At 38.0% G+C, this 26660-nt stretch overlaps 1 protein-coding gene across 3 annotated transcripts in view; it reads left to right on the top strand.

Moving 5' to 3' along the window:
- The window catches only part of MTMR2 (myotubularin related protein 2), a 120539-nt gene that overhangs the window by 36520 nt on the left and 57359 nt on the right, over window positions 1–26660 (top strand). For 2 of the 3 annotated variants that reach the window (XM_090265828.1, XM_090265829.1), the window contains one exon: window positions 6209–6314. In XM_090265828.1, coding sequence (XP_090121954.1) covers window positions 6209–6314 — 106 coding nt within the window. Of the gene's footprint in view, window positions 1–6208; window positions 6315–11674; window positions 11731–26660 lie in introns of those variants that run through there. The other variant, XM_090265830.1, reaches the window with a different exon arrangement.

Consider the following 26660-nt stretch of genomic DNA (forward strand, 5'->3'; position numbering starts at 1 on the left):
AATTGGAGGCTGGTGCCAGTTTAAGCACCTTCCGTAATGAATACAAGTGCTCAATAATTGTTGAACCGATGCTTGAAGAAAATTATTCTTGTTGATTTGAATACAGTATATTAGATGAGACCAATGTCCCTGAGTGAGTCCAGGTGAGGGCTGATTCCAGCTTTTTTCAGCCAAGGTTTACTGAGCTAGAATGAGACATGAAAGTAGGAAATAAAAATTATATTTAATATGAAAGAAAGGGAAGAAGAAAGGAAAATATAAAGTGTTCTTTCATGAAACTTACTTTGTTCATTTGGAGTGTCTTAATCAAGTTGGTATAAACAGTTTTGGGAAATGTAGTTCTGTGGAAAACTAAAACAGACAAAATAATATTTAGTTTCTACTCAACAGTTTTCTCAGATAAAGGTTATTATTATTGTTACATATATATGTATATATTTTTACAAACTGGATCTGGACAGTGCTGACTCTCACTGGCTGTGTGACCTTGGGCAAGTTACTCAACATCTCTTTCTAGATCACTTAAAGCTGTTTTCAAGAAATTCTTAGAAAAGCCCAGGGTGTCACACATTTAATGCTCGATGGTGTCAGAACCATAACTCAGGCCAGCTGTATCTTAACTTCCATCCTACACCACTGTTCTTAAGACTGCCACTTGTCAACACCTTGGTACCTATGTTCAAATGAATGCTGGGTTCTTAGAAATACTAGTATTTGTTTCCTTTTATTTTATTCTAAAACTATTATTAAATTAAAAATTTTTTTAATCCTCATCTGAGGACATGCTTATTGATTTCAGAGAGAGGGGGAAAGGGAGGGAGAGAGAGAGGGAGAGAAACATTGATGTGAGAGAGAAATATCGATGGTTTGCCTCTCATATGCACCGACCAGGGACTGAACCTGCAACCTAGGCATGTGCCCTGACCAGGAATACAGCCTGCGACCTTTGGCGTACAGGACGATGCTCCAACCAACTGGACCTCACTGGCCAGTTTACATTTTTTAAAATTTGTAAACAAAATTTCAAGTGTACGCAAAAGAGAGAAGTGGAAAATAAACCCCTGATTACCCATCACCCACTAGAATAATTACCAAGAATTTGTTAGATTTATCTATCTTTTTATTTTTTTCTGAACTACTTTAAAGCAAATCATGTCCTTTCATTCCTACAGTCTGCATTGCACATTTCTAAAAAATGTGGATATTTTTTCACATAATCTCATAATCACACTTGATTAAAATTAGGTGCAGTTCTCTCTTTTTTTAAAAAAAATCATCTAATGCTTATTCATACCAAATTTCCTCATGTGCCTAAAAAACATCTCTTTGTACTTGATTTCCTTTTGGATTAGGATTCAAAGTCATATATGAGTGTTACATATAGTTAACCTCTTAATTTAGAGCAATTTCCCCCACTTTTACTTTTCATGGCATTGAATATCTGCAGACTTTTCCTTTGAAATAGCTAACATTCTGGATTGAGTCTTTGGTTTATTTTACTTGTTCTTCTATACTTGTGCCACCTAGTACATTAGCCACATGCATGTGGCTATTGAACACTTGAAATATGGCTGGTCTAAATTGAGATGTGCTGTAAGTGTAAAATCCATAGCAGATAGTATGAAATAAAGAACAGAAAATATCTCATCAATAACTTTTTATATTGAATATGTACTAAAAGGATAGAGGAATGTTATTATTGAGGACATAATTAGTTTTCTTCTTCCAGCGGACTGTCCTGTTATTTTAATACTTCTTAGAACTTTCAAGCCTTTTTTATCTAGAAAGATAATAATTTTAAATTTGGAATTCTTTCACTTCAAAAATCAAGAGAAACTCCTTTGATGGCATACATCTCCAATGACTACTAGTCAGCTCAGGCTTGCTTCCAAAATTCTATGGACTGGGTGGCTTAAATAACAAATTTATTTCTCACAGTACTGGGGGCTGGGAAGTTCAAGATCAAGGTGTTGGCTGATTTGGTTCCCGGTGAGGGCTGTCTTTGACTGGTTCTCATCATTCCTCACTTGGCCTTTCCTCAGTGCATTGAGAAGGAGAGGGCGAGGGAGAGTTCAGTTGAAGGAAGGAACAAGCACCAGTGGGTCTCTTCCTCTTATAAAGCCACTAATCTTAATCAGATTAGGCCCCCACCCTTAGGTTTCACTAAAACCTTAGTTACCTCCTAAAAACCCTTATTTCCAATTATAATCACTTTAGGGGGTGGAGCTTCAACATAAAAATTGTGGGGGGCGGGGTGCTAGGGGGGAATACAATTTAAATTTAGTCCTGGTGATGACAGATGTAATTTTTCAATGGCATTTACAGTGACAACACAAATGCTTTTACAGTAGAAGTAATATTTATGTTTTAAATCGTCGTCGTCGGCAGCCGTCCGTCTCGAGAGACGATGGTGTAGCTTCTTAAGAGTCTATCTGCACCGCCGAGAATGGTTGTGCAGTCCGACTCGGGAGTGACACGGTATCTGTCTCCTCCCGTGTTGAATCGACATCTTGCGATGACGCTGGAGTGTCCTCTCCAGTGGAGCTGAAACTACAGAGCCTGGGCAGGGTGATATGGAGGGTCTGCTGTTGCCCATGCAGCAGACCCCCCCTCTCTTCGCAGCTGAAGGATCCAAGGGAAAGACGGAGTCAATACAGCTTGGCTTCAGGTGCGCCGCAGGAGTTGCCGGTGTTGACTACAACGTCAAACCGCCTTAGGGACTCCGGCTCCGGATTTTCTGTCGGGGTTTACTCCCTTAGCCTTTCCCCTGAAGAGGTATGCCGCAAGGCAGCGGAGGTTTTTTGGAGTCAGAGTTTTCCTTCTCTGATGTGCCCTGACTGGAAGATCGAACCAGCGACACTTAGCTCGCAGGCCGACGCTCAATCCACTGAGCCAAACCAGCCAGGGGTATGTTTTAAATACTTCTAATGTAATACTGTATAAGACACATAATTTCTGGTTTTGTAAGTACCAGGTCTTTAATTGTAGTTCTTGTTGCTTTATTCCTTATAGTAAATCATTGGTTACAGTTACTGGGCGACATTTGTATTCTCACTTGTAATATGTCACAGCTGAAAGTAGTATTAATGAGAGGTGGGACAGCAGCTTTGCCATTATAATTTTATTTATGTAGCTGGTTGGACTTGGGGAGTAATATGTGTGTCGTAATACTTAGTTGTTAATAATAATAATAGCTAACACTTAATGTGCCTGATATTCTTTTTTAGACACTTTACATTTTTTTATTGAGCAAGGTGGAGAAATCATCTGTAGTAAAGAAAAAGTCTTGGAATAGTGTATAATAATAAAAATATCTGAGAGGGGGAGCCTGTAGATCAGGAAATGTAATGAAGTATTACAGGTGTTATGATTGAAATGCATACAGTGTACAGTAAAGGAAGAAGTAGTCGTGCCTGTACGATGGATAGGAGCAAAGAGGGCATGGAAGGATATATGGAGGACATTGCAGACAAAAGAAGCGGACTTAGCAAAGGACAGGGGCATCAAATGGCTAGAGAATACAACCATTCCTAGTGGCTTCAGATGGGTAGGAGCTATATCTAGTTATGTAGAATAAGTATTTTGCTAGGAGTTTAGACTCTATTCTGTACAGGAATGGTGTGATCAGATCTATTTTTGAAAGATTTTAGTATTGATTTTGGATGATATATTGGATGAGTAGGAGAAAGGGGGCAGGTGATTTGCAGTAGTATAGTTAAGGTGTCTAGTTCAGGACAGTAAAAGTTAGAATAGAAAAACGGGTGCATTCAAGAGATGATAGGGAAGTAGACTCTACAGCACTTTGGATTTGTTGGATGTGATACATTTGCTGAGTGCTTGGGACTAGCTGATGTTTCTAACCATGAGTCCCTAAGATTTTTTTCATTAGTAGCCGAGCTTTAGCACAGGAGAAGGTAGATGTTATATTGATTCAAATTTAGAAATTAGCAGGGCAGTGGTGGTTGATACGTAAGGATTAAGGACACTGAGCATTTGCTGAGAGAGTCTGAAGTGTTACACTGTACATTCCAGGCTGAGAGGGAAGTGAAGGGGTGAAACGAGCGCAATAAAACATAACAAATAGAAGGGTTGAGGGACCAGTTATGGCCGCCACTAGGTTGAAGATTGGATGAAGGGTAAATTAAGGAAGTGAGACATCTGTAAAGGATAGCATCTGTAGTCAGAGATTGGTTTCCTTGAATTTAAGATAGAAGGCTGATTAATTCCCAGAAATGATCACGTTTAGGGTATGACTACGGAAGCACATTGCTGAAGTGGGAATGTGGATGAGGGTTGTAGGAACTGAGGAATTTTGAGGCGGGTTGTTGCTAGTTTATCTTTATGGACATTTAAATTCCCACAATGATGTCAGCTCTGGAGTAGAAACAAGCTTTGGAGAAGAAAGTAAGCCAGTTGAAAAAGTCACTAGTGAGTGAGGAGGAGTAATGAAAAGGTAGGTGGTTGACGATACAGAGGGGCTGTGTTCCCAAGTGCCGTGAACCTCAGAGGAAGAAGGCTTTGCTGTATGAAGCTGGAGAAGCAGCAGCAGTGTAAGAGCATGAGGGTGGGGCTGAGGGGAACTGTTTCACCTTTGGGCTTTGGTAGATGTGGGAGAAGAAAGTGTCTCCTCCAGAAAAGGCTGCAGGGAAGTGTATTCCTGGAAGAAGGTGTCAGTTGAGGTGAAGAGGTGAGGGGAGAATTCTGTTGGAGATGTGAGGGAATTTATTCATCATGGAATAAAAATTCCTGTATAAAGGTTAGGATGAGCTAGTAGAGGAAGGAAGACTTGGACAGGGAAAAGGAATGGAGGAAACAAAGTCAGACTAGAAGCTCTGGCATTTTTGAAGAGAGGTTCAGAATGATGAGGATAGCAGGAGTGTTTCTATTGATTTTACTGAAGTGTATGGGCCTAGAAAAACTGAGGACCAAAGGGGTGTTTTCCATTTAATTAGATTAGAAGAGTGCAGTCTTTGCTCCGGTTTAAGTGCCTTGCCAATTACAAGATTCTTATTATCTAGCAGTTTATAATTTAAAAAGGAAGTGGTCATGTAACCAGAGCTTTAGTCTAATATGAAAAGTGTTAAGTGCAATTGTAGAGTATAGACAGAAGTCCATAAAAGTAGAGAAACGAGGGTTTAGTTCCAGCTGAAAGGCCTGGGGAAGTTAGCTTTTTACTGGATCTTAGGGTAGGTAGGGTGTTAGTAAGTAGATTAGAATAAAGGGGCATTCTATTTTGGAATGGCTTGAGCAAAGGTATGAATTCAGGAAAATACAGAGCTCATTTGTGGAACAGTTTATAAAAGGTAAACAGAGAGCTTGACCTCAAGATTAGCAAGGGAGAAATGGAAAAGACCAGTGGAGATTAGACTGTGTTTACTAGAAGCCCACAGTGATTAGAGGCATGCAGAGCCCATATGAAAGATGGAAAAGATAGGCACGTTAAAGATAGGCACGTTGAAAGTATAGAATTTGATGTGGTGGAAAAGTGCAAGGTACAAAGATAGGCTTGTTTTTCCGCCTTTAGCCGCTTACCCTGTCCTGTTGAACTGCTTGTAGTTTCTCAAATTTCTATGCTCTGTGATAATTTTGTAACTTTGTAGTGCCTTTTGTTTGCTTTTTAAATTCCTTGTTTGTCAGCCTAGCAGTTTCTTCTTTTCAAGACTCAGTTTAAATACCTTCTCCTCTGTGAAGTCTTCCCTGAACTTCCTAAGTAGCATTAGGTGCCTCCTTTTCTTCCACAGAGTGTGTTCTGTCTGTCTGTCTGTCTATCTATATCTCTCTGTAGTCATAGTCATTATTACATTGCATTTATTTACTGTCTATCTCAGCTACATGCGCTAAGCTTCATGAACATGAGGATTAATTATATTTATCTCCAGATTATAGTGCCTCGTGTAATGGTTTTGCACGTTGGACCATTCAATGAATGTTCTCTGGACAAAAGAATGAATAAGTTTGATAAAATAAATTAGCTGGGAGTGTATTCTTGAGTACTGGGGAAGTCCAGCCCTCTGGTTGGTAAGAATACTTAACTGTGCAGGAATACAGACTTTGCAGTTTATCAGTATTTGGAGATAAGATTGGATGGGTAAAGTATGACTGATTGGCCGTAGAAGTTTTGATAAATAATGGAGTTATAATTAAAATTTCTGAAAGTGGTTTTTTAAAGGCCCTCTTTTTTCAACATACTATGCTTTTTATTTTGTAGTGCTTCCACTTCTCAGTCAGAGAACTCCGCGCATTCAAAATCAGCTTCTGTTGTGTCATCGGATTCCATTTCCACTTCTGCAGACAACTTTTCTCCCGATTTGAGGGTACGTATATTGTTTCTAAGTCCTGATGAAGTAGTAGTCTCTGTTAGCTATTTGTGGCCAACACTATCAGTCTAATCTTTAACTGAGTAAACAGAAGATATTGGTGGAATATATTCTTAAAGACCACTCAATCTTTATAAAATATCCCAGAACAGGCCAGTGAATTTGGAAGTTTTACTTATTTGTAATAGAAGATGTGAAATTCATTGCTCAGTTTGATAACTTTTAAGTTCTTTGCCACAAGATAAGTAATGAATTTCATTGTGATATAAAAGATTACTGCCATAATGATGGCCAGTAAGAGCTAACATTTATTTAGTACTTTCCATGTGCCAAGGATTTTTCTAAGTATTGTAATGAAATATCTCTTATCATACCTCTACCAATTCTGTGAGGTAGAGACTGTTACCATCACTATTTTACAGATGATAATAACTAAGATTAGTAACATGTCTAAGGTCTCATAGCTACTAAGTTCTACTGCCGGTATTGTAGCTTATGCATTTCAGTTCTTGAGCAAAGTCACTTAAATACTGTGCTACATATATCATTATAGTAAGTATTCTTCTATTTATTAAAGGCCTTGTTGCTATGAGATTAACCACATCAGCGATATCCTGTAGCACTTACTATGTCTTTGGATTCATCTTCTTTTCTACAACGGCTTGTCTATGAATGATGGACAAAATAAATTTCATGTGTGGTGCTAAACCTTAAAGCTCACCTCAGAGTCTTTTTATCTTTTTATTCTGGTTTAGTGACTGCTTTGTCAGTGTTATGCTTCCCTGATTTTAACTAAAACATTATTTTCATTAATGAAGTCATTTGATCTTGAGCATATATGGAGACTGTCTCTTTCATATATTCAATATTTCATTTTCATTTTTAAAACATAATCCAACAAATACATATAAATAGGTAAGAAACATCTATAAAGACTTACAAATTTGTCATTACATTTTGTTAAATGTCATAAATTACTAGATTGGGTATAACATGACTTTACACATCTCTAAAAATGGTAAAGATTTATATTTATTATCTGGATATATGCTGTGCTAATAGTGAAGGCTTCAGAGTATCATTAGCTATTATCTTGAAACATACATTTAGGTCGGGGTCCATTGTTAATAATGGTGGATATAAAATCTTCTTATTCTTTTACGATTTAAAAATACATATTTTATATATGTATCTAACTTTTGTTTATTCATTACATCAATAAAAATCCTCTAAGGGCCTATAGGCCTCTTGATAATTTTGAAAAAATTTTGGCCTACTTTTTGTTAGATCATATTAGTTAAAAACATCTTTGTTTTTAACCTCATATTGTGACTGATAAAGCACTCATACTAGGAATGGGAGAAATGTCACTTGCTTCTTACAGTATTAACATTGTATTTTTCCTCTTTATTTCTTGTCTGAAATATTTTAAACCATTTATTTATTTTTGCAAGGGATAGTTTAGGTAAACTACTCCACTGGGCACACAGGTGAATTGCAGTACATAGCAGGATGCTGAAAGGAGGCCTCCACTATCAGCTTCTGGGCATATAGAACCCCTTTCATTTCCTCAGGGCACCACATGTACCATCAATAAGAGCGACTGGGTTACATTGGAACGATCCAAGAGTCGTAATGTTGATCTTTATATTAAATATTGCAACTTATATCTTATTTTTATTAGGTAACTTTTTTAGAGCAGTCTTAGATTTACAGAAAAATTACAAAGATAGTACAGAGTTTTCATGGAGTTGACATCCAGTTTCCCCTATTGTTAATATCTTACATTTTTATGGTGTATTTGTCAAAGTTAATGAACCAGTGTTGGTACATTATTAACTGAAGTCCATACTTTATTCAGGTATCTTTAGTTTTTAACACAATGTCCTTATTGTTCCAGGATTCCATCCAGGATACCACATTACATTTGGTAGTCATGTCTCCTTAGGCACCTGTTCGCTGTGACAGGTTTTCAGACTTCGTTTTTGATGACCCTGACAGTTTTGAAGAGCACTGGTGAGGCATTTTGTAGGATGTCTGATCTTGTACCCATTACTAGATTGGGGTTATTTGTTTGTGGGAGGAAGACTACAGAGGTAAAGAGCCATTTTTATCACAATATATTAAGTGTACATATTGTTAACATCACTGTTGATGTTAAGCTTAATCACTTGGTTGAGGTTATGTTAGGTTTTTTTTTTGTAGTACAATACTCCTTTTGTTTTTCCCTCCTTATACTGTACTCTTTGGCACACACAGCTCACACTGGAGAGGTGCGGAGTTTTGTTATACCTTGTTGAAAGTACAGCATCTACATGCGTTTTTGTAATTCTTCTGCATGGGAGGTTTGTCTCTTCTCCCTCATTTACTGATTTATGCAATCATTTATTTATTTCAGTATAGACTCGTGGATATTTTATATTTTGGATTACAATCCAGTACTACCTTGTTATTCCTATTGTTTCAACTCCAAAGTGTGAGTTTTTAAAGTCACATCTTGTGTCCCTTTGACACATTGTGGTGTTTTGGTTTGGGTTGGTTTGTTTTTTGTGTGTGCAGAGGTTTTTTTTTTTTTTTTTTTAGCCCTTCTTTACTTTTTGGCACTACAAGATACTCCAAATTCATATTGATATTTTCCTCCCCCACTTCTGGAACTATCATCTGTTTCTCAAGGAGCCCAAGTTTTTTAAATTGGAGAGTGGTAATAAAAAAAAAAAGATCTGGGTACTAGGTGTGCTCGCTTTAATTTTCCTTTTGAAAAAAAAAAATGTCCGTGCCTGTGTGGAGATAATATGGGTAGAGTGATCATATATGCAAATTTGTCTGGAGTAGACTTATTTTATGCCTGTTGTCCCTTCAATTTTAACATTCGACTCAAAAATATCCTGAACTATTGACTCCCTTACTACAGTGGTACCAAGGGAATCTGTTAAATTTATGCATCAGCACATGACTGCAGGAATTGTTCTCAATAATGCCAAATTAATTCTTCATCTTTCACAACCTTGTGGGGCCCTCAGAACATTTTATTAGCTAAATGAAGAGCCAGTTGTTAAATGTTAACTTAAGGAGAAGATGGGTTTGATTAACAAAGGTTAACTGTACTTTCCATAGCAGAGTGCCTAAGGTGACAAGAGGAGAAAAAAAAAAAAAAAACTAGGCCTGACTGGTGTGGCTAGGTGAGTGGGTTGGGCATTGTCCCGCAAAGTGAAAGGTCGCAGGTTTGATTCCTGGTTGGGGCACATGCTTGGGTCTTGGGCTAGGACCCTGGTTGGGGGTGTGAGAGTGGCAACCAGTTGATGTTTATCGTGTGCATCAATGTTTCTCTTTCTCTCTTTCTCCATTAGGCTGCCTGTTACCTGTTGTTTTTTCATATTTAAAGTTATCTTTGGTTGTTAGATATATCTTTGCTTGAATCAGTCTTTTTGTCAGTTGTGGGAGGGAGATGAATGAATAACATTATGTTAAATATTACTGTCATTTAAAAAATGCAGCCTATTTCAAATATATGTTTTGGAGGTGGGGTAGGAGGATGTGCTTCTAATAATTGAAAAAAATCTAGCCTTCTATTGTAGTAAACATTCATACATAACTCGTCTCCTTTAACTTTCACAATAATCCTGTGAGACAGACATTAGGACCCTATTTTGACTGGTGAGAAACCTAATATTCAGAAGAGGTGAATTAAGTCAGGTGCTTACGGACACACAGGTGTTGCCCTTACTTGGTGTGAGATTGGTCATATTCCTATGCAGCACATTGCCCACAGAGACTATCCTTCATGATTGTGCAGTTTTTTCAAATGCGAAGTGAGAATTTCTTAATTAACAAGAATATCTTTAATATATTTTTTGAGGTAGAAATAGCAGTTTTCAATATTAATAAATGAGAATTGCTTTTCTAAGTAATCAGAAAATGAGAGTGTTGTAGTAAAATCAGGCCTATCCCCTCCCCAATATTATTAATAATATTTTGCTTTTAGTATGTATACCTTTATTGGCCATAAAATGGTAGTGTTCTAGTTAATTTTGGGTAGAACGAACCACAGACAGCTATGTGTTGCTTTTTGACTGACCACTGCATGGCTTAATGTATGAGATGAGGGGCTTGGTACAGTGGTTTTGAAAATAATCTAGGCTTTGAGTTCTCCTCATAGCCTCACCATATATCCCTATCCTAAGACTCAACATTTTATAAGTTTCTTCAGTAACGGCAGAAAACACAATACATTGAAAAGTTTATTTGATTTTATTAAAAATGTTAAATCAAATTGTGTAAGTCTTTTGCTACAGGTACCATGCAGTGACACTTTGCTGAGAGGATAGTGTCTTAGTAGATTAACAGCTAAATGTGAAAGCTTCTGTTAAGGATTTCTTATGCAGTCAAAATTTGTTGCCTGTGCATCAGTAATGAAGAATGGAAAATCACCTGGAGTATGGAACTGTTTTAGATATCTTAAACTTATATTTATGCAATAGAATTATATTTGTATAATTATTTTCATCTTGTTATCCTTGTTGTTGAAAAAGTCATATATAAATATAATCCAGTAGATGTATTTCTGAAAAATTGAGCACAAATCCAGGCTTGGTAAATTGGATCATGCTTCCTCAGTGACATAATTATAGTGTTTTTCTTTGCTTCATTTACTCTTTATTTCTTCATTTGGCAGTGAAATCTGTTTAATTTCATTTTAAAAACTTCCAAGGAAGAATCCAATCATAAAGCATTTTTAATCAAATTATTTTTTTAATTTGCAATTTTTTAAATTAGGCTTTCTTTACTTTTTAAAGTATATCTTATTGATTATACTATTACCATTGTCCCAAGTTTTTCCCCTTAGCCCCCCTCCACCCAGCACCACCTCCTCCCTCAGACAATGCCCACTTCGTTGTTCTTGTTCAGGAGTCATGTGTATATGTTCTTTGGCTACTCTATTTCCTATACTGTATTTTACACCCCCGTGGCTATTCTGTAATTGTCTATTTGTGCTTCTTAATCACCTCCCTTCTTCACCTATTCACCCTCGCCACCTTCCATCTGGCAACCATCAAAATGCTCTCCATATTCATAATTCTGTCTTTGTTCTTGTTTGCTTAGTTTGTTGATTCAGTTGTTGATATGTATGTATTTCCATTTTATTGTTCATAGTTTTGATCTTTTTCTTAATAAATCCCTTTAGCATTTCATATAATAATGGTTTGGTGATGATGAATTCCTTTATCCTTTAGACTTTTTGTCTGGTAAGCTCTTTATCTGCCCTTCAATTCTAAATGATAGTTTTGTTGGGTAAAGCACTCTTGGCTGTAGGTCCCTGCTTTTCATGACTTTTAATATTTCTTGCCAATCCCTTCTAGCCTGCAAAGTTTATTTTGAGAAATCAGCTGACAGACTTTTGGGGATTCCCCTGTAGGTAAGTAACTGCTTTTTTCTTGCTGCTTTTAAGATTCTCTCTTCAGCTTTAATCTTTGGCATATTAATTATGGAGTGAGCCTGTTTGCTTCCATCGTGTTTGGGACTCTGTGCTTCCTGGACTTGCATGCCAATTTCATTCACCAAATTAGGGAAGTTTTCTTTCATTATTTTTTCAAATAGATTTCCAAATTCTTGCTCTTTCTCTTCTCCTCTGGCACCCCTATGATGCGAATGTTGGAATGCTTGAGGTTGTCCCACAGGCTTCTTACACTATCCTTGTATTTTTGGATTCTTTTTTCTTCTTGTTCTGATTGGTTGTTTTTTCTTCCTTATATTTCAAATTACTGATTTGATTCTTGGCAACATTCTACTGTTGTTTCCCTGTAAATTGATTTTTATTTCAGTTAGTGTATCCTTCATTTTTGACTATATCTTTTTTTGACTATTGAGGTCCTCACTAAGTTCCTTGAGCATCCTTTTAACCAGTGTTTTAAACTCTGTATCTGATAGATTGCTTATATCCCTTTTGTTTAGTTCTTTTTCTGGAGTTTTGATCTGTTCTTTCATCTGGGCCATATTTCCTTGTCTCCTCATTTTGACAGCCTCCCTGCGTTTGTTTCTATGTACCAGGTAGAGCTGCTATGGTAGCATGGCCTAATGTAGTAACTGTCTTGTAGGGTGCAGTGGCACAGCCTCCTTTATCATCCAGGCAGCATACTCAAGGTGCACCCTTTGTGTGGGCTGAGTACACCATCCTCTTGTAGTTGAGCCTTGGTTGCTGTTGGCAGGTCACTGGGAGGGATTTACCCAGGCCAGTCAGCTGCAAGGACTGACTGTCACCACTGACCACCAACCTGCATCCTCTGTGGAGGATCCGCTATGCAAGGCAGGATGGTTGTGCTCTGACCTGGTCTGTAGATATCCACTGGGTACACAGGCTCTGGGGTTTCCATGGTGGTGCAGGCCAAGGTCAGCCCCCACCTGTGTTCTACCTGGGGCCACCCTGCATGAGCAGTAAAGCTGTCTGAGATGGCTGCTATTTGTGCTGGGCTTGGAGATTCCCAGGCGAAGATAAGCTGCGAACCAAGGCTGACTGCTGCTAGTGCCAGGCCTGGGGCTACTTAGCAAGAGGTATGGGGCTCACTGCTGGGGGCTCACTGAGGGTGTCTGTTGCTTGTTTGATAGGGTTTAGGAAGTTGTGAAGCATCAGCCAAGACCAACCATTTATATGGAAAAAGTCACAGTGGGCTCATAAGTTGGGTGGGGCAGAGTCTCAGGGGAGGCAAATAGTATTAGTTAGGTTGATAGAATTTGAGATTTGGCACCCCTCTGCCAGTTCTGAGACTTTTTGGGGAGAGGGCTCAGAAAAGGGACAGTATCCTCTGCCTTTCTTTCTTTCTGGGAGAATGTTGTCCACCAGCTCTCACCTTGATGCCAGACACTTCAGTTCCTCACTGTATGCCACTAGTGACTTTCAAGCTGCTACCCCAGTGCTGGAGCTCAAGGAAGTGAATCTGAGTATGTCCTTGTATGGGTTCTTTAAGGGGAACTGCTTGGAACTCCAACAGTTTCTTCTACCGACTCAGTCCTCTCTGGTTTTTGCAGCCACAATTATGGGACTTACTTTTCTGACATTGGAACCCAGGCTAGGGGCTGGTGTGGGGTTGGGACTCCTCACTTCTGAGATATTCCTCCCAAATTTTATCCACCACATGTGGATGGGGGGTGGTGGATATGGGATCAGCCCATCCCTCATCTCAGCCCCTGCTAGGAGTCTGGATGGATATGGTTTAATTCCATAATCGTCAGACTTCCATTCAATTCGATTTCTGACTTTCTCAGTTATGGTTGTTCTATATTTTAGATGTAATTTCGAGGTTGTTGTGCGTGGACCTGAGCCATGTTTACCTATGCCACCATCTTGACTGGAAGTCAAAATTAGGCTTTCTTTTAATAGGGGCTTATTTTTAAAGTTTGATAGTTAGTGCAATTAAGAACCTAGGGAACTTGTGTCTGATTGGTTTATTTGATGCCTGAAGAATAAATCCCATCAAATATTGGATTTTGAAGTTCAAGCACATAGCTCTATTTATTTTGAAATTTGTATAGCTTTGGTCTTTAATTAAAGTATATCCCCTACGAATTCCGGCCAAGATGGATGTGTAGACAGACACGCCGCGTCTCCCGACACAACTAAGAAGGAATACAACTACCTAAAACCTAGAAACAGCCAGAAGTTCGAGAAAATCAAACTGCATGGAAGTCCAGCAAACAAAGATATAAAAAAGAAATACTCATCCAGACAGGTAGGAGGGGCGGAGCCAGGGTGGAGAGGACATGGCGTGGTGGCAGCAGCAGCAGGCTGGCGGAAAGCTCAGTCACACGTTTTAAAAAGTCAGGAGGGACACCTGGAGAGCGTTCCCAGATCCTCACCGGACCTCGCAGCTCACAGACCCAGCACCAGGGAAATTCTAGCCTCATTGCTTTGGACTGTGCCAACCAGTGGGGTTGGGGTGGAGGGAGAAACTGCTGGTCTCTCATCAGAGTCCACTTGTTTAAAGGGCCCCCACGGTCCTAGAATGTTCGCACACCCACCCACTCTGAGAACGACAGCCAGGGCAGCAGCTAGAGAGGCACCAGTTCGGTGCGGGAGTGGGAGAGTTGCCTGGAAAAGGGGCAAGTGTAGGGCAGACAGCATTGTTCCCTCTTGGATCACTCCCCCACATACAGCACCACAATGTGGTGAAACAGGTCGCCTTGTACTGACGAATCCCTTAGGCTCCGCCACTTACAACGTAATAGGAGCGACAGCGCTGCCTGGTACACGGAGGCAAATAAACACAGGAGCCTGTCAGAATGAGGAGACAGAGAAGTATGGCCCAAGAATGGGAACGGATCAAGGTTCCCGCGGGAGAACTAAGTGGCGAGAAGATAGCCAACCTCACAAATGAGGAGATAGATAACCTAACAGACGTAGAATTCAAAACACTGGTGATAAAGATGCTCACAGGCTTGACAGTTATGCTTGGGTATAAGGAAAATCCACACAAAACCGGTGGTGAAGGGAAGGAAACCAGGGTTCAAGTCAATGATTTGGAACGTAAGGAAGAAAAGGAACAGTCAATCAGTGCAGAATGAGGAAGCAAGGATTGAAAAAAATGAGGAAAACTTCCCAAATTTTGCAAAGGAAATGGACATACAGGTCCAGGAAGCACGGAGGGTCCCAGGCGAGCTGGACCCAGAGGGGACTACACCAGGACGCATCATGATTAAGATGCCAAAGGTGAAAGATAAAGACAGAGCCCTGGGGGCAGCAAGAGAGAGGCGGAGAGTTGCCTACAAGGGGGTGCCTATATGACTATCAGCTGATTTCTCAGAGGACACTTTGCAGGCAGGAAGGGACTGGCAAGCAGTACTCAATGTGATGAAAAGCAACCTGCAACCAGGACTACTCTATCCAGCAAAGCTATCATTTGGAATGGAAGGGCAGATGAAGTGCTTCCTAGACAAGGTGAAGCTAAAGGAGTTCATCATCACCAAGCCATTATTAGATGAAATGTCAAAGGGACTTACTTAAGAAAAAGATCAAAACTATGAACACTAAAATGAAAACAAACTCACAACTATCAACAACTGAATCTAAAAAATAAGAACAAAATCCAACTAAGCAAACCAGAATAGGAACAAAATCATGGGGATGGGGATTATTTGGAGGGTTATCAAATATTAAAGTGAAATCCTAATGTCTTTTATGTCTTCACTTTAGAAGGCCTGTTTAATCTCAGAATATGTATATTATTTATGTATATATAAACACAGATATTATTATATAATCATGATGCCTCCTGGTGTGGTCCCCTCTGGGTCCAGCTCGCCTGGGACCCTCCGTGCTTCCTGGACCTGTATGTCCATTTCCTTTGCAAAATTTGGGAAGTTTTCCTCATTTTTTTCAATCCTTGCTTCCTCATTCTGCACTGATTGACTGTTCCTTTTCTTCCTTACGTTCCAAATCATTGACTTGAACCCTGGTTTCCTTCCCTTCACCACCAGTTTTGTGTAGATTTTCCTTATACTCAAGCATAACTGTCAAGCCTGTGAGCATCTTTATCACCAGTGTTTTGAATTCTGCATCTGTTAGGTTGTCTATCTCCTCATTTGTGAGGTTGGCTATCTTCTCGCCACTTAGTTCTCCCGCGGGAACCTTGATCCATTCCCATTCTTGGGCCATACTTCTCTGTCTCCTCATTCTGACAGGCTCCTGTGCTTGTTTGCCTCCTCATCCCAGGTAGACCTGTCCCTCTTGTCTGGATGAGTATTTCTTCTTTATATCTTTGTTTGCTGGACTTCCATGTAGCCTGATTTTCTGGAACTTCTGGTTGCTTCTAGTTTTGAGGTAGTTGTACTCCCTCTTATTTGTGGAGGGAGACGCAGCATGCCTGTCTACGCCTCCATCTTGGCTGGAAGTCTCATTTTGTGCTTCTTAATTCCTTCACCTTTATTATCCCGCCCTCCAATCCCCCCCCAACCCCCCCCAGTCTGGCAACTCTCAAAATGTTCTCTGCTATCTATGATTCTGTTTCTATTTTGTTTATTTTGTTTTTTAGATTCCACAGGTTAAGTAAAATCATATGGCATTTGTCTTTCTCTGACTCAATTCACTTAGCATAATACCCTCTAGGTCAGTCCATGTTATTACAAATGGCAAAAGTGCATTCCTTTCTTTTTTACAACCAAGTAATATTTTATTGTATATACGTACCACATCACCTTTATCCAATCATCTACTGATGGGCACTGGAGCTACTACCGTATCTTGGCTGTTGTAAATAATGCAAGGAATGTAGGGGAGCATATATCTTTACGAATTATTGTTGGGTTATATGGTAGTTTTATTTTTAATTTTTTAGGAAACTCCATGCTGTTTTTCACAGTGGTAGCACCAATTTGCAATCCCACCAACAGTGCACAAGAATTTCCTTTTCTCCGCATTCTCACCAACACTTGTTGTTTGTTGATTTATTTAGATATCCATTCTGACAGGTGTGAAGTAATATCTCATTGTGGTTTTAATTTGAATTACCCAGATGATTAATGATGTTGGGCATCTTTTCATATGTCTGTGGGCCATCTGTGTGTCCTCTTTGGAGAAGTGTCCATTCAGGTCCTTTGCCCATTTTTCATTTGGATTGTTTGTCTTTTTGGTGTTCAGTTATGTATGTTTTAAATAAATTTTGGATATTATCCCCTTGTGTTGATGTATTGTTGCTATGTTCTCCCACTCATTGTATTGTCTTTTCATTTTGTTTACCTTGCAAAACCTTTTTAGTTTGATGTAGTCACATTTTTTTTTTTGTTTGTTTGTTTCCTTTGTCTGAGGAGATATATTAAAGAAAATGTTACTGAGAGAAATTTCGAGAATTTCCTGCCTATCTTTTCTTCTAGGAGTTTTATGGTTTCTGGTCTTACATTTAAGTCTTGAATCCATTTTGAGACTGTTTTTGTATGTGTTGTAAGAAAGTGGTCTAATTTCATTGTTTTGGATGTGTCTGTCCAATTTTCTCACCATTTATTGAAGAGACTGTCTTTCCCCTATTGTATATTTTTCCCTCTTTGTCAGATAAATTGACCATAGCTATGTGGTTTTATTTCTGGGCTCTTTATTTTGTTCCCTTACTTTGTGTGTCTGTTTTTATGCCAGTAAAATGCTGTTTGATTACTATAGCCTTGTAATATAGTTTGATATCAGGTAGAATGATACCTTTTTGTTCTTTTTTCTCAAGATTGCTTTGGCTTTTTGGAGTCTTCTGCGGTTCCATATAAGTTTTAGAATTATTTTAATTCTGTGAAAATGCTAATGGTATTTTGATAGGGACTACATTAAATTTGTAGATTGCTTTGGGTAGTATGGACATTTTTTTGGTATGTTTTATTGATTATGCTGTTATAGTTGTCCCAATTTCTTTTCCCTTTGCTCCCCTCCACCCAGCAACCCCCCTCCCTCCAGCAGTCTCCCACCCTTAGTCCATGTCCATGGGTTGTGTATAAAGCTCTTCTCAATGTCCCCCTGTCTATTCCCCACCCTCCTACCATGCTTCTTAATTCCTGTACCATTTCCCTCCCTCTCCCATTCCCCGCTCCCAGCTGCCCTGCCCCCACATGCTCCTCATACCTATGATTCTAGTTGTTTGCTTAGTTTACCTTTGTTCCATTCCCTCACTTCTGTTGTTGATAGTTGTGATACTGTTTCCATTTTAATGTTCATAGTTTTGATCTTCTTTTTCTTAAGTAAGTCCCTTTGACATTTCATATAGTAATGGCTTGGTGATGATGAACTCCTTCAGCTTTACTTTGTCTGGGAAACACTTCATCTGCCCTCCCATTCTGAATGATACCTTTGCTGGATAGAGTAATCTTGGTTGTAGGTCCTTGCTTCTCATTACTTTGAATATTTCCTGCCAGTCCCTTCTTATCTGCAAAGTTTCTTTCAAGAAATCAGCTGACAGTCTTATAGGTACTCATTTGTAAGTAATTCTCCTCTTTTCTCTTGCTGCATTTAAGATTCTCACTTTATCCTTAACCTTTGGCATTTTTATTATGATGTATCTTAGTGTGGTCCTCCCTGGGTCTAGTTTGTTTGGGACTCTGCTTTCTGGACCTTCCTCAAATTAGGGAAGTTTTCCTTCATTATTTTTTCACATAATTTTTCATTTTCATGCTCTCCCTCTTCACCTTATGGTAACCCTATGATTCGGATGTTGGCACGTTTATAACTGTCCCAGAGATTTCTAAGCCTCTCCTCATTTTTTAAAATTCTAATTTCCTCGTTCTGTACTGGTTGCCTGTTTGTTTCTTCATTATGTTTCAATTTGTTGATTTGAACCTGGTTTCCTTTCCTTCACCACTTGTTTCATATGAATTTTCCTTCATTTCAGCCAGGATAGCCTTCATTCTTTCCCCATTCTGTTTAATCTTTGTTGTCAGAGTTGTGAGCATATTTATCACCAGTGCCTTAAACCGTGCTGCTTTTAAGTTGTCTCCTTATTCGTTAGGTGTGCTATCTGCTCATTGCTTAGTTGTGCCACTGGGACCTTGATCTGCCCCCGCTTCTGGGTTGTAGTTCTCCGTCCCTTCATCTTTCTGTGTTTGCCTCTGTGATTCGTGCAAGGGCTCTCGCACCTCTTACATTATAGGGGGCTGAGCCTTAGGGATTCATCAGTACAGGGTGACCCGTTTCACCACGTTGTGGCGCTGTATGTGGGGGAGGGGTCTGAGAGGTAACAATGCCACTTGCTCAGCACTTGCCCATTTTTCAGGCACTTCTCCCACTTTCGTATGGTACTGGCATCTCTCTAGCTATTGCCCTGCCTGTCGTTCTTGGAGTGGGTGGGTCTATGGATGTTCTAAGACCGTGGGGGCCCTTTAAACAAGCAAACTCTGCTGAGAGACTGGCAGTTTCTTCCTCCGCCCCAGCCTCCACTGGTTTGCACAGTCCAAAGCAATGAGGCTTGATTTTCCCTGGTGCTGGGGCTGTGGTCTTCGGGGTCTGGTCAAGAGCTGGGAACGCTCCCCAGGTGTCCCTCTCGGCTTTTTAAAACGTGTAACTGCGCTTTCCGCCAGCCTGCCGCTGCTGCCACCACCACACCGCGTCCTCTCCGCCCCTCCTGCCTGTCTGGATGAGTATTTCTTCTTTATATCTTTGTTTGTTGGATTCCATGCAATTTGATTTTCTGGAACTTCTGGTTGTTTCTGGTTTTGAGGTAGTTGTATTCCTTCTTAGTTGTGGAGGGAGACCCAACGTGTCTGTCTAGGCCTCCATCTTGGCCAGAAGTCTGGACATTTTAATGATGTTAATTTTAATTATCCGTGAGCATAGTATATGCTTTCATTTCTGTCTTCAGTTTCTTTCTTCAAGGTCTTATCATTTTCTGAGTACAGGTCTTTTACCTCCTTGGTTAAATGTATTTCTAGGGTTTTCTTTTCTTTTTTCTGCAGTTGTATATGGATTTTTCTTAATTTGTTTTTCTGATAGTTCATTATTGCTATATAAAAGTGCAACTAATTTTTGAATATTAATTTTTGTGTTCTGCCACTTTACTGAATTTATTGATCAGTTCTAAAATTATTTTTGGTGGAATCTTTAAAGTTCTCTCTATATAGTATATATAATAATGAGTTTTACATCTTCCTTTCCAGTTTGGATGGAAATTTTTTTTCTTTTTCTTGTCTGATTGCTGTGGCTAAGACTTCAATACTATGTTGAATAAAAGTACTAAAGATGAACATCCTTGTCTTGTTTCTGATGTTAATTAATAGGCTTTCAGGTTTTCCTTATTGAGTATGAAGTTAGCTGTGGGTTTTTTATAAATGGCTTTTATCATGTTGAGGTGTGTTTCCTCTGTTACCACTTTGCTGAGAGTTTTTATCATAAATGGATGCTGGATTTTGTGAAATGCTTATTTATTTATTTATTTATTTATTTATTTATTGTTTTTCTGTTACAGCTGTCCCACTTTTCCCCCCGTTGCTCCTCCCCTTCTCAGCCCACCCCTTCTCCCACAGTCAATCCCCACCCCATTGTCCAAGTCCATGGGTCATTTATACTAGTTTCTTGACTAGACCCCTCCCCTACTTACCTCCCTTCTCTTCCTCCCCTCCTCCCCCTGGTAACTGTTAGTCTGCTCCTTGTTTACATGCCTCTGGTTCAGTTTTGCTCGTTTGTTAGTGTTGTTCATTAATTTCCTGTGTTAGCTGATATCATATGGTATTTGTTTTTCATTTCGGCTTATTTCGCTAAGCATAATTCTCTCTAGTTCCATCTGTGTTGTCGCAAATGGTAGGAGTTCCTTCTTTCTTCCTGCTGCATAGTATTCCATTGTGTAAATGTACCACAGTTTTTTAATCCACTCTTGTACAGATGGGCCCTGAGGCTGTTTGCAGCACTTGGCTGTTATAAATAGCACTGCTATGAACATAGGGATGCATAGGTTTTTATGAATTGGTGTTTCAAGATTCTTTGGATATAATCCTAGCAATGGAATTGCTGGTTCAAAAGACAGTTAGTTCCATTTTTAGTTTTTTGAGGAAATTCCATACTGTTTTCTATAGTGGATGCACCAGTGTGCATTCCCACCAACAGTGCAGTAGGGTTCCTGTTTCTCCACATCCTCGCCAGAACTTGTTGTTTGTTTATATGTTGATGATGGCCATTCTGACTGGTGTAAAGTGGTATCTCATTGTGGTTTTTATTTGCATCTCTCTGATGGCTAGTGATGTTGAGCATCCTTTCATATGTCTATGGACCCTCTATATGTCCTCTTTGGAGAAGTGTTTGTTCAGTTCCTTTGCCCATTTTTAGATTGGGTTGTCTGTCTTCTTGGTATTGAGTCGTGTAAGTTCTTTATATATTTTGGAGATCAATCCCTTGTCTGAGGTATCAATGGCAAATATGGTTTCCCATATGGTTGGTTCCCTTTTCATCTTGCTGATGTTTTCTTTTGCTGAGCAGAAACTCTTTAGTTTGATGTAGTCCATTTTGTTTATTCTCTCCTTTATTTCCCTTGCCTTAATATTGGCAAAAATATTGCTGTGTGGGATATCTGAAATTTTCCTGCCTATGTTTTCCTCCAAGACTTTTATGGTTTCATGGCTTACATTTAAGTCTTTTATCCATCTTGAATTTATTCTGGTGTATGGTGTAATTTGGTGGTCTAGTGTCATTTTTTTTGCATTTCCTGCCCAGTTCTCCCAGCACCGTTGGTTGAAGAGGCTCTTTTCACTCCATTTTATGTTCCTTCCCCCTTTGTCAAAATTAGTTGACCATATAGACCTGGGTTTTTTTCTGGGCTCTCTATTCTGTTCCATTGATCTGTGTGTCTGTTCTTATGCCAGTACCAGACTGTTTTGATTACAGTTGCTTTCTAGTATGGTTTGACATCAGGTATTGTGATTCCTCCTATTGTGTTGTTCTTTCTCAAGATTGCTGTGGCTATCTGGGGTCTTTTTTGGTTCTATATAAATTTTTGAAGTATTTGTTCTAGGTCTGTGAAATATGTCATTGGTATTTTAATAGGGATTGCACTGAATCTGTAAATTGCTTTGGGTTGTATGGACATTTTAATGATGTTGATTCTTCCCATCCATGAACATGGTATATGCTTCCATTTATTTGAAATGCTTTTTCTACATTTAATGATAATAATTTTTGTCCTTCATTTTGTTTACATGGTGTATTATGCAAATTGATTTGCGGATATTGAACAAATCTTGCATCCCAGACATAAATCCCATTTGATCATGGTGTATCTTCCTTTTAATGTGTTGTTAAATTTGGTATGCTAATACAGTCAAATATTTGTTCTAAAACGATTTATTTCTCAACCAACTTGTTCATGGAAAAAAAAGTCTCAGTTGTCTAACAAAACTTAGGGTCTCAATTCTCTACCTGACAACTGTTTCATGCTGATCCCTGTATGATCAGTCACCATTTCTCAGGCACCAAAGGAGATTTGGTTTTCAAATAGATTGCTTCTTAAACAGTTTTCTGGAACAAATTAAGTTCAATAACTGAGGTTCCACTGTATTTTGTTGAGGATTTTTGCATCTGTGATTAGCAGAAATAATAGCCTGTCTTTTTTTTTTTTTTTCTTATGGTATCTTTGTCTGGTTTTGGTAACAGGGTAATGCTGTACTTGTTAAATGGGAACCTTCCCTTCTCTTCAGTTTTCTGAAATAGTCTGAGAAGGATAGATATTAAATCTTGGAATAGTTGCTAAATTCACTTGTGAATTCTTCTGGTCCAAAAGTTTTGTTTGTTGGGAGCTTTTTGATTACTGATTTGATTTTATTTGTAGATATGGGTCTGTTCTGATTTCCTGTTTTTTTCTTGGTTTATGATGGTATGTTTCTAGGAATTTATTTTTTCCCAGTTGTCCAGTTTGTTGGCATAACATTACTTGTAGTATTTTTTTATAACTTTTTGTGTTTTTGTGGTGTTGGTTTTCACGTTTCCCCTTTCATTTCTGATTTTATTCATTTGGATCCTCTCTGTTTTGCACTTGACAGGTCTATTTAAAGGTTTATCAATTTTGTTTATCTTTTCAAAGAACCAGCTCTTGATTTTGTTGATCTTTTACATTTTTTAGACTCTATTTTGTTTATTCCTGCTGTGATCTTTATTTTCCTTCCCCTTACTCACTTTGGGCTTTGTTTGTTATTCTTTTTTTAGTTTCTTTAGGTTTAAGTTTACATTGATCATTTTAGATTATTTTTTTATGAGGTAGGCCTGTATTATTATGCATTTCATTCTTTGAACTGCTTTGGCTGTGTCGCATATATTTGGGGTTGTGTGTTTTCATTTTTATTGTTTTAAGTCATCTTTTGATTTCTTTGATTTCATTGTTAAACTCATTTATTTTTAGTAGCATGTTATTTAGCCTCCATGTATTTGTATTTCAGTTTCCTGTAGTAACTGGTTTTTAGTTTTAATACTATTATGATTGGAGAAGATGATTGCTATGATTTCAGTCTTCTTAAATATATTGAGACTTGTTCTGTGGCCTAACATATGTTCTGTCCTGGAAAATGTTCCATGTGTACTTGAAAAGAATGTATATTCTCTTTTTGGGGGGGTGAAATGTTTTAAATGTAGCAGTTAAATCCATCTGGTCTCAAGTATCATTTAAGGCCAATGTTTTTTGTCAGAATGATCTGTCCATTGATGTCTGTGGGATGTTAAAGTCCCCTACTATTACTGTACTGTCAGTCTCTCTCTTTATGTCCCTCAGTATTTGCCTTATATGTCATGTGCTTGTACATAAGGTGCATAAATGTTTACAAGAGGTATAAGTTATAGTCTTGCTCTTATATCTTTACAAAATGTCCTTCTTTGCCTCTCATTATAGCTTTTGTTAAAGTCTGTTTTATCTAATATAAGTTTTGCCAAACCAGCTTTCTTTTTCATTTCCATTTGCATGACATATCTTTTTTTATCCCTTTACCTTCAGTTTGTGTTTGTCTTCCATCTGAAGTGGGCCTCTTTTTTTTTTTTTTTTTGAAGTGGGCCTCTTGTAGGCAACTTTTGTATGGGTCTTGTTTTCTTCTCTATTCAGCTACCTATTCATTTGATTGGAGCATTTAGTCCATTTACATTTAAGGTAGTTATTGATAGGTATGTAGTTATTGTCATTTTGTTCATTGTTTTCTAATTGTTTTTGTAATTCTTTTCTGTTTATTATCTTGCTCTCTTTTGTATACTTTCTGTAGTGAATTCCTTTCTCTTTAATTCTTGTATATCTCTTGCAGATTTTTGGTTTGTGGTTTATGTCAGTATGTACATTGATGGTTGCTTAGTTCAAACACATTTTAAAATCACAACCATTTTTACTCACCCCTTTGATGCTTGTTTTTGCCATTACTTTTTACTTTTTTGTGTGTCTGTTTTTGTGTGTTTCTTAATTTATTGTTGTAATCATACATGATCTTTCTACCTTTGTCTTTTAACCTCTGTACTAGCTTTACGTATAGTTGGTTGATCCATGCTTTTATTATGTATTTGTCTTTGTCAGTGAGAATTTTTTTATTTGCTGTGTTTCCTCATATTTTTGATTTTTTTTTTTAAGGAAGTTTCTTTAACATTTCTTATAGTACTGGTTTTGAGGTGATGAACTCTTTTAGCTTTATCTTATGTGGAAAACTCTTTATCTTTCCTTTAATTCTAAATAATAGCCTTGCTGGATAGAGTAATCTTTGTTGTAGGTCCTTGCTTTTCATCACTTTGAATATTTTGTGGCAACCCCTTCTGGCCTGCAAAGGTTCTGTTGTAAAATCAGCTGACAGTCTTATGGAAGCTTCCTTGTACATGACTACATTTAAAAATACAAGAAAATATTTGGAGGGCATTTACAAAAACAAGAATTTTAAGATAAACTATTGGGGAAAAGAATATAGTCTTGTAAGCACCTTCAGGGTAGACATATCTCTCTTGTTCATTGTTGTTTTCTTAGAGGTCATTCTCTGGAATTTGCCTAGAAAAAGTTTCTTGACTGAATTAGTGGAAGAGAATGAGAAATACCAAGTTATTTTCCCTTTTATCAAATGTCATATTTTCAGAGAAATACTTATTTCTCCTTTACTTTCCATTCTTAATTGTCTTCTGTTTCTTATGTCTGATAGGCTTGTCTTTCTCTAATGCATTAACATAGGCTCATCTTTCTCTATAATTACTTTCATAATGTGATACTCCTGTATAAAAATTCTTCAAGGAGATATTTGTTTCTTACAGTAGAAGGTTCATACTTCTAAGCCTTGTGTTTAAGGTTTTTGTGTTTGGTCCCATCACAGCTATCACACTATCTCTAGCTGTTCCCAAATAAACCCGACATATAATTAAGGATTCTTCTTATAGTCCCTTATACATAATTGTGCTCATTACCACTTCCATTCATGTTGACTTACACATCTGGAGTATACTGTCTTGTGCTCTTCAGTGAAACAAGTCATGGTCAGCTGGTTAATCATAGGCTTAGCCCATTATGATCTTGTAATTTTTTTTCCTGATGGGAAATATTTAGATAAAAATCAGAGATACCAATGTTGAAAAAAACTTTGAAGCAGTTATAGGGGACAATTTGGAAAAGAGAAAGAAGGTAGTCACTAACTCTTCTTCATCAAAGAGCCACCTAGACCCATTCAAAATGTTCACAGTTATCTCATTCCACCTTAATAGGTTTGAACTTTGGTCCAAACTCTCATAATTTCCATTTTACTGGAACTTTTCTCTCCAAAGTTACCATTAACTCTCCTTTGTAAAATTTTATCTTTTATAATAACATTGAGGGGGTTTTAAAAAATTATTTTTTTTATAAAAATTTATGGGAAATAGAAATAGGGTTAAGGAAAAAATTAAATCACCAGTACTTCTACTGTTCTCTTGCTGTTAGTATTTGGTACACAGAAACTCTTCTTTGAAAATTTCTACTTAGAACTTTTACAGTTATAAGGTAGTATATCAGAATAAAAGCTCTTCAACTCTACTCACCACAAACTTATGATGTCAACAATTAATGAGGCTGTAGTAAGTTGAGTCTTGCCTACTCTACTGAAATGTATGTATTTAATAGTCTATAGCATGTTTATTGGGTTTGTAATTATTTTGACATGATTTACAGATATCATTAACCCCTTTAAGGCTTAAAAGAATAAAAGCTCTAAATATGATACAATTGTAGTAAAAACAGCCAAATAATTATAAGGGAAACATAGAGATTATGTAAGAATTAGAACATGTGAATACACAAAGAGGTAGTAGTAGAGGGAGATAGAATGGAAACAAGGAGAAATGTTTGGAGTCAGTTCAAACAATTCTAAGAAAAAAATAAAAGGGATGTACTAAGGTAATAATATATGCAGAGTAAAAGACAGATTAGAAAAAATATTTATGTGGATATAATGTGTTAAAGCTGCTCATATGTTGCAGATTAGGAGAGAGGAGTCAAAAATGACTACTACAGGTTTCAAACCTGGTGAAAATTTATGGTTCACTTTTTTTTTTTTTCTATATGACTGCACCTCCTTTATGTACTTTGCTAATCATCAACTGAACAAGGAGACTCTAATGTGTCCTTCATCCATTGCTTCCCTCAAACCCCCTGGTCCTTTCTTCCTTATGCTGCTTCTTTCTCATGGCTTCAACTGTCATCTCTTTATGGGTGATACCCACATCTTTACCTTGTCTTCATCTCTTTCTCAACCTCTGATGCCTTGTATCGGTTGCTTGCTATACAGTTGCACTAGGATGCTGTCATGTCATTATCATAGTGTTAGTACAGTCATAAATCTGTTCAAGTTCAGCTGCTGTTATAAGGTAGATGACACCTTGGAAAAGTTGCTTAACTTTTATGAGGGTGTTATCCAGCTAAAAGGATTCATATG

The sequence above is a fragment of the Furipterus horrens genome, unplaced genomic scaffold (assembly GCF_987537825.1).
Source record: "Furipterus horrens unplaced genomic scaffold, mFurHor1.1.pri manual_scaffold_2, whole genome shotgun sequence".
Classification (NCBI taxonomy): Eukaryota; Metazoa; Chordata; class Mammalia; order Chiroptera; family Furipteridae; genus Furipterus; species Furipterus horrens.